At 38.9% G+C, this 8,703-nt stretch overlaps 1 protein-coding gene and 1 long non-coding RNA gene across 2 annotated transcripts in view; one reads left to right on the forward strand and one right to left on the reverse strand.

Moving 5' to 3' along the window:
* aldh1l2 (aldehyde dehydrogenase 1 family, member L2) overlaps positions 1-3,972 on the forward strand; it is a 59,103-nt gene extending 55,131 nt beyond the window's left edge. Inside the window, exon 23 of the mRNA XM_050036055.1 lies at positions 1,212-3,972. Coding sequence (XP_049892012.1) covers positions 1,212-1,267 — 56 coding nt within the window. The 3' untranslated portion in view covers positions 1,268-3,972. The remainder of the gene's footprint in view (positions 1-1,211) is intronic.
* Positions 3,973-4,101: 129 nt separating this feature from the next.
* LOC126384811 (uncharacterized) overlaps positions 4,102-8,703 on the reverse strand; it is a 10,758-nt gene continuing 6,156 nt past the window's right edge. Inside the window, exon 3 of the long non-coding RNA XR_007569349.1 lies at positions 4,102-7,728. This is a non-coding gene — a long non-coding RNA (uncharacterized LOC126384811). The remainder of the gene's footprint in view (positions 7,729-8,703) is intronic.

Consider the following 8,703-nt stretch of genomic DNA (forward strand, 5'->3'; position numbering starts at 1 on the left):
CAGTTGCAAGCAGGTCTAGCAGACCGTGGCAAGTGATAGTTTAGTTTATTTTGAAGATGTATATTTTTACTGGTTAAATTGTATGCACATGAGTATGACTTAAGTATATAATAATCTAAAAATGCTGCAGTAGAATAACCTCAAAATGATCACAGAGATACCAGGAGACCTGTTGAACAAGAATATTATGGGGTTTACAACTTAATTTGAATTTTAAGTAGAATTTTTACGATGTAAAAGTGAATGGGATTTAATTATTTTTGTATTAAAAATGCTCTAGTGAAACAACAAGAGAGTAATGACAAATGGTCAACAAAGGAAAACAAAACAAAACAAAAAAGAAACGATCCTGTTTTAAACAACCTTTGTGGCAATGCGAGGATTGATTATTGAGTGTACATGAATGCACCGAGTTTACAAGGTGTACCTGAATGCATCATGAAGGCTCTGTCGCTGTGTGACTATGAAACTCATCACCGACACAGAGGGCAGAAGCAGCGTGACAGTAAATGACACAAAAACGTTGTAGAAACTATTGGCATTTTATTACGTGGCTATTTTGGTACAAACATTTACCCGCCAGTGTGGTGGACAGCCCTCTGAAAATTACTTTCCAAACAGGCAGTCTACCCGTATTTAGCGCATGGTGGGTGTTAATTTCAGACCCTGTCTGTAGTATTTATAAGCTGACTATGCCTTAGATCCTGTGGTGGATAATTGATAAGGTGGTTGTACTACTAGGTAGATGGGTATGTTACCAAGTAGGAAGTGGTTATACTGTCCTATAATATTTCAATGTTTTTTTGGCTGATTGGTGGGTATACTGTAAACAGTCAGAAAAAGAAGTGGGTACACCCCATAAACCTCAATGTACCGTCCATTACACCACTGTTAGAGACCATAGTCCAAATCTCATTTTAAGCATTGTTTTCTACACAATTTGGTTTAGAGCGGATTTAATCACTGTTTCGACCAGTGGATCCCAATCTGGGGCTCAAACCCCCAGAAGGGGACACTAGCTAATAAAGTTAAAAAGTAAAAATCCAATTCTGTTACTAGAAATACTTACTATTTCTGGCTTTTTGAAATATTGGATACTTTCACCTCTTATAATATGCCAAATAAAATCCAACAAGGATTATTCTCCAGTTGGTTGAACTGTTCATAATTCAGTCCAATTATTATTGTTTTGTTGTTGGTCTTATCCACAGGTGAGGATGCTCTCATGGAATACCTCAAGACCAAAGCAGTGACTGTGGAGTACTGAAGCACAGACTCTCCTAATGAACTCTGATCTACATCTAAATAGGAAGGGACTCATCTGTCTGCTTCAGTCAGACATCATGCTTCATTCAGCATTGCTTCTGAACAGTGTGTGTGAGTGTGATTGTGTGTCAGGATGTATGAATGAGAGGAGAGCCACAGTTTGGACAACCTGCCTATCTTTTCTTGGCTCTCTGCGTAAAAATTCACATCATGGACAAGGGACACATGTGGTTTATACCCATCTGTATTTGTACACATAAAACCCTCAGTTGGATGCCTGATGGGAGCTGAAGTGGCTCTTACTCTTTTAATGGTTTCAGTTCCATAAAAGTGTTTTATGTTAAAACACCAATTTAAACCTGAAATCTGTTTTCCAATCATTATCAATAATGTAAATCAGTTCTGTTAAAAAAAAAATCTTTCTCATTTGTCATTCACTTATAATGCTGCCCTCACCATTCCTTGAATATCTCTGTTTACTCAGCTTTTGGGCTGTTTTGTGCCGTCCCAGAAAATAGACAAAGTTCTTAGTTTATGGATTAATCATGTATATGAATGTGAATGTTGAAGCTTGTGTTAAGATGCCTGTAGGTTGAGTTTTAGAGTAGCCAGAGCCTGCCTGATCACACTAAACTGGAGAGTTCATCGGGTTAGCAAATAAAATATAAGTCAGTAGTGAAGCCATTAGTCAGAATTGGTCATTGACATGATGGGAAAACAGGATTTGGGTCAAAGAGACAGTTTAAGTTTTTTTTTTTTTTTAAACTTTCAGTCACACCTTTTCATGAGCAGATCATTGTGTAATGCAGTCAAAAGCTTGGGGTAACGCCAGTAAGTTGACCTTGAGGTAAAGAGTATGGTCAGAAGTGTGCACCTACACCTGTAACCGCACCCTGCAGTGATGTCACAGCGTACTGACACACCCTGGAGTGCACTTCTACATAACTGCAGCAAGGGGAGAAGTCAAACAACTGGAGGTCGGCAAGATTAAAAGGGGGTTACAGTCTAATATTAATTTGTTAGACTAAGGTCAAGAATTAACTTTTATATTCACATAAAAACAAACTGGTAGCAGTCAAAGAAGAAATTGTTGAAACCTTTTTATTCTTATTGACTGATTAAAGTCTTAATGATGAGGACTTACTTCACAACAGCCAAATGCAAGCAGGTAAAGAACCATACTTTGGTTTCCTACTTATGTGGATTTTACTTTTCTCTTTGGACATTATACTTATCATCATTCAGAGACTTAAAAACTTGGTTACCACAGGTAATCTATTACTGTTAACATCTAATCACTCTTATCTTTTACAACCCCTATTCCAAAAAAGTTGTGACTCTGTAAAATGTAAATGGAAACACATTGCAGTGACTTGCAAATCCTTTTTAATCTATATTCAGTTGAGTACAGTACAAAGACACAATATGTAATGTTCAAACCGATTAACTTTTTTGTTTTTCGTAAATAAACACACATTTTGAATTTGATGCCTGCAGCATGTTCCAAAAAAGTTGGGACAGGAACATGTTTACCAGTGTGTGACACCCTACAGATAGGAAGTGGACAGTAATTCTTGAAGTTTTGAAAATTAAATTCTTTCCCACTCTTGCTTTACCTGTAGAATGTTCTAAACTGAAGGTTTTTGATCATTTAGCAACTTCCCCAGTCTTTTGTTGCCCCTGTCCTAACTTCTATGGAACATGTCGCAGGCGTAAAATTTAGAATAAATGTATGTATTACAAAAAACAATAACATTTATCAGTTTGGACATCAAATATCTTGTGTTTGGATTGTATTCAATTGAATACAGGTCAGAAAGGATTTGCAAATCACAGATTCTGTTTTATTTGTTTTACACAGTGTCCCAACTTTTTAGAATGGGGGTTGTACTTACTATCATTTTTATTGGCACACAGCAGTGAATTCCCATATTTGAGCTTCAGCTGCTTCATAGCATCACATTCACAAGCTATGTCCCGAGGAAATTGTGGAAACAGTCATGCCAGTTTTGTTTTTTCTCACATTGCAGTGGTTGTTTGACCGATAGCTCTCAAATCTCAGATGTCGGAGCATCTTTCTGTCCTGCAAGAAAGAGTTTCCAAAGCAGCTGCTGATTGCAGCTTAGCATTAGCATTGTGACAGAGACAAAAAAAAGCAAAAGAAATAGTGAATTGTGATGGATTTACTGTCGTGGTCATGTTTTAAATTCTGTTTGACAGGTACACCTTTATTTCTATTCAAAACTTTGGGTTAGAATTTAAGGTTTCTGATCAGTATGTAATTGTCACTACTTCAAGCTATGATGAGCCATTTTTTTTCTTTGTCCCTCACACATGCTTCAGTTCTTTGTATCATGTCCTTGCAGCTGTCTGTTCCCACATATTTTAAGACATTCACTCTCTTCCTTTTGCTTAATTTGACTTTTTTGTAAATATTTTTTAGCAATAGAGGGTAAAGGACTATTTGATATATTTTTGTCAGACAGAGGAAGACTGTATGTTTTAACACTATTATATTCATTAAAGACACACCAGCTAGATGTTTTATGCATCACTAATGTGAAGAAGTTGTTAAATTAGTTTTCTATCTGTCCCACAATATCAGTAAAGGCAGCAAGGGCTAAGATGCAAGTGTTGTTATTCTCACCCTTTGTGAAAAAGGTGAGAGTTGTCCCGTCATATAATGGTAAATAAACTTTGATTTGAATTTTACTGTGTAATGCTGCTGTTACTCAGAAAATATGCAAATATTCTACATGGTACATGAAAGAGTGATACTGCTCTGTCCAGAAACAGTGCTGTTATAATAGCAGCAGCAGAAATAAACATGTTTACAGCCTGCTACAAAGCCTGGTCTCTATAGGTAATTTCCCCCCTCATGATAATTGCTCCGGGGGTGAATTTTTATATTACTCACATGTTTACGTTTCATTTAAGTTACACATGACTAAGGGTGGGCTGCTTTGAGTGACAGGCTGTTTGCTGATAGTGTGCTTGACGTCTCGGACAGATCCACCTCTTGCTCCTCTAGAGCTCCAGCCTCTTGCCCAAATATGGTTATTTCTGGCTCCAAAAAAAAAAACGCCCCAAGATGGCCACTGCCAAAAGGTCTATGATCTAACAAATGCAGTAAACTGACTTGCCGTTGCGTCAGAGGAGGCACTCTATTGTTTCCCTGCTACATTAATGCTGCATTGTGTGTATTGACATCGACAGCACGAGAGCTGGTGGCCACAGCCAACCGTTCACAGAGGTTGCATTGAGTTACACTGTGAAGCATTCAAGCTTTATTCAATCAATCAATTTTTTTTATAAAGCCCAATATCACAGATCACAATTTGCCTCAGAAGGCTGTACAGCATGCGACATCCCTCTGTCCTTTGGACCCTCACAGTGGATAAGGGAAAACTCCAACGGGGGAAAAAAAATGGTAGATACCTCAGGAAGAGCAACTGAGGAGGGATCCTCCTCCAGGATGGACAGACGTGCAATAGATGTCGTACAGAACAGATCAACATAATAAATTTACAGTAATCCATATGACAAAATGATACATAAAGAGAGACAGAGAGAAATTGAGACAGAGACAGAGAGAGATGCAGGGCAGACAGTAATGATAAAAGCTTATAACATTCATTTAAGTAATAATATTATAATAATTATGGTAATTGTGGTACTATATGTTGTAAGTATATATTAATATATGATAGTATATGTATGTGACAATAGTCATGTGTATATAACAGTAGAATTATGAGTAATAATAACAGTAGCAGTAGGCGGCACCAGGCACGACCACGTCAACAGCACAACCACGTTACACGATCCAGGCACAGCTGCAAACCGAGGTAACCTGCCACACAGTGGAGCACTAACTCTGAGAAGAAGCCAAGTTAGTGACATGCAGTAGAGCAGAGTTAGCGAGATGCAGTAACGGGACATGAGTGTTAGCAAAGGCCAGAGAGAGAAGGAGAGAAGGAGAGAAGGTGCTAGGTGTATTATAGGAAGTGTGTCCCCCGGCAGACTAGGCCTAAGTCAGCCTAACTAGGGGCTGGTCCAAAACAAGCCTGAGCCAGCCCTAACTATAAGCTTTATCAAAGAGGAAAGTCTTAAGTCTAATCTTAAATGTGGAGACGGTGTCTGCCTCCCGGACCAAAACAGGAAGATGATTCCACAGAAGAGGAGCCTGATAGCTGAAGGCTCTGGCTCCTGATCTACTTTTGGAGACTTTAGGAACCACTACTTAACCTTCATTCTCAGAGCGCAGTGTTCTGGTGGGATAATAGGGCACTATGAGCTCTCTAAGATATGACAGAGCCTGACCATTTAGAGCTTTGTAAGTTAGGAGAAGGATTTTAAATCCAGTTCTAGATTTTACAGGGAGCCAGTGCAGAGAAGCTAAAACAGTAGAAATGTGATCTTGTTTCTTAGTTTCTGTCAGTATACGTGCTGCTGCATTCTGAATTAGCTGGAGAGTTTTCAAAGACTTATTAGAGCTACCTGATAATAAGTAATTACAGTAATCATAACCACCAGATTAGACTATTGTAACTCCCTCTATGTTGGCCTGGATCAGTCCTCCCTCAACCGTCTACAGCTCGTCCAGAACGGGCGACCACATCACGCCAAGTTTTAGCCTCCCTCCACTGGCTCCTGGACCGTTTTTTCGTATTGATTTTAAACTTATTTTAATTTTTTTTTAAAGCCCTCAACGGTCTGGCCCCTCTGTACCTCTCTGAACTCCTTTTGCGCCACTTCCCAACCAGAACCTTAAGGTCTTCGGACCATCTACTGTTGGTGGTGCCAAAAACCAGACTAAGGTCTCGAGGTGACAGAGCCTTTACAGCGGCTGCCCCCAGGCTCTGGAACAGCCTCCCCCTTCACATTTGATCTTCCCAGTCCCTAGAGACTTTTAAATCCTCCCTAAAAACCTTTCTCTTCCACCTGGCGTATCATTCAGCCTGAGCACGATGATGACGATGACGTTTTTTTTATTTTTTTAATTGCTATTCTAATAGTTTGCACTGTTTGCTCTGTTTTCTTATCGTTGTTTTCTACATCTATTTTATTTTTATTATTGATGTTGTTTTAACTCTGTACCCTCCTATGTGCAGCACTTTGGTCGACTGCCGTCGTTTTAAATGTGCTCTAGAAATAAATCCTGACTTGACTTGATTTAATCCAGCCTAGAGGTAACAAAAGTGTGGACCAATTTTTCTGCATCTTTTCGGGTCAAGATAGGCCTAATTTTTGCAATATTGTGCAGATGAAAAAACGCGGTCCATGAGGTTTATTTTAAGTGGGAGTTAAAAGACAAATCTTTTATTTTACTGATTAAATGTTTCAGTCTCTGTAGCAGGATTTGATGGTCAATTGTGTCAAACGCCGCACTAAGACCTAATAAAACAAGTGCAGAGACGAGTCCTTTGTCTGAAGCAATCAGAAGATCATTTGTAATTTTTACTAGTGCTGTCTCAGTGCTGTGATGCACTCTAAGGCCCAATCCCAATTCCTATTTTAACCCTCAATCTTAATTCTCAAGCTCAACCCTCAATCTCACTAGCCCTCAAAACCAAGTGTTAAGGGCTATCTTGTGACGTTAGAATGGGACATCCCTCAAAGGCAAATACGTCTTAAGACTGTCGGGGCAGCAATATGCCAAAACTCTGTCCACTCTGTCAGTTCAAAGAAGAAGAAATATATGTCATCAGTAGTTGTCGATAAAAAGACGTGATGAGTTTTTTTTTCCAACACTTTATTTCAATTCTTGTACAAAACAAGCAGTGACAGACATGAACAGAACAAATATGCCAGGGTTAAGAGAAAAGAAAAAGAAATAAAATAAACAAATAAATAAATAAAAAAGTTCAGCAGCTCAAACAATTAAATTGTTTACATATTTTCAGAGTCTTTATAGCTTTGGAGTTTGTGGAGTGCTGAATGGTTTCTAAGTATTGCTGCATTTCATTCATAAAAATTTTGAACAAGGGTTTTCTGTTACAAAATTTTCTCTTATGAATATGGAATTTCGCTAAGATAATAGATAGATTAATGATATAGAATTGTTTTTGTTTTGAAATGCTGACATCATAAAATCCAAACAGCACATCTTTGTACAGTAGTGAAAATAGAACATAAATGTTGCAACGAATATACTCGACAAAATCTTTCCAAAAAGTGACAGTATAGGGGCAGCTCCAAAACAAATGTACAGTTACCAAACAACAATCTTCGACAATGCCGTCTGCAGCTGTGCTGATTTCATATTGAAACAGAATGCTTGATCATTAGGGGAACAGTTGCCGTTGTGACGAGTTACGAGAATTATGTTATGAATATGAACAGTTCACAAGTTACAAATTACTCACTCCCATAGTTTTTTTGGAGCCTGCTTGCTTTTTGTAAACTTGTCTTCATTGGTGCCCCTGAAATGAATCAGGGCTTGTGTTTTGTGTGGTGGCCCTGAAATGGAACAGAGATAACAACATTTCTTTTATTTTTTTTGGGCTACCTGTCAGATATTCGTTAAGTTATTACTTTAGTTTCATGTAGTATTGCAAGTATTATCACAATAAATAACGTTACTGTAGTCAACATCCAGCAGAACTGGTGAGGCTGTTTACACAGTCACACAAGTGTTACCTGGTGACTTTCATCCACGTTAACGTTTCACTCTTTGTGTTGATATTCAACCAAATAACCTGTACCACAACAACCAACGTAACTTATTCAGCGGAAAGTCACCAGATAATACGATCACTAACGTTAACCTGCAGCTGTAACGTTACCAGCTGCATAAGTTACTCTACAGCTACAGGAGATGACACCGTCCGGTCATCTTACAAACATTTCACGTAGCCTATATTTAAACAACTTAACAACTACATTATCACTGAGAAAAATGACTTTTGCAACTGAATGACAGCATACTCGGGTTATCAGAGAACTGGGGTTACGTGCGGGGGTCCATGTCGTTGGTTCGACATCCCATTAGTCCGACTGTCCACGGTGCTGAACGGCTCGCGGCGGGCGTATGGTGCGCCGCGACCGGCTTGAGGCGGAGCAGGCTCACGGCTTATGTGTTTGTCACTTTCTTTTTCATTTTAACCCACACCATGATCTTTTCCTGACCCTAACCAAGTAGTTTTTGTGCCTAAACCTAACCAGACCTTAACCACAGGGCATCATGATGATTTCGGAACGATGAGTTTAATATGGTCGGAACAATGGGCTGTCGAACCAATGGGCAGTTCCCACGTGCGGTGGGGCAGGCAAGCCGTCGCCCGCGACCAAAAATATGTGTGTTACGCTACAAAGAGGTCTATAGTCCATAAAATGACGTTAAACTAAGATAATGCAATGGTTATCATAATTTTAAAACAACTATTAACAAGGAAAATACTCACATTTATAACTCTGCTTCCTTACGCTTGTCGC

The sequence above is a fragment of the Epinephelus moara genome, chromosome 23 (assembly GCF_006386435.1).
Source record: "Epinephelus moara isolate mb chromosome 23, YSFRI_EMoa_1.0, whole genome shotgun sequence".
Lineage (NCBI taxonomy): Eukaryota > Metazoa > Chordata > Actinopteri > Perciformes > Serranidae > Epinephelus > Epinephelus moara.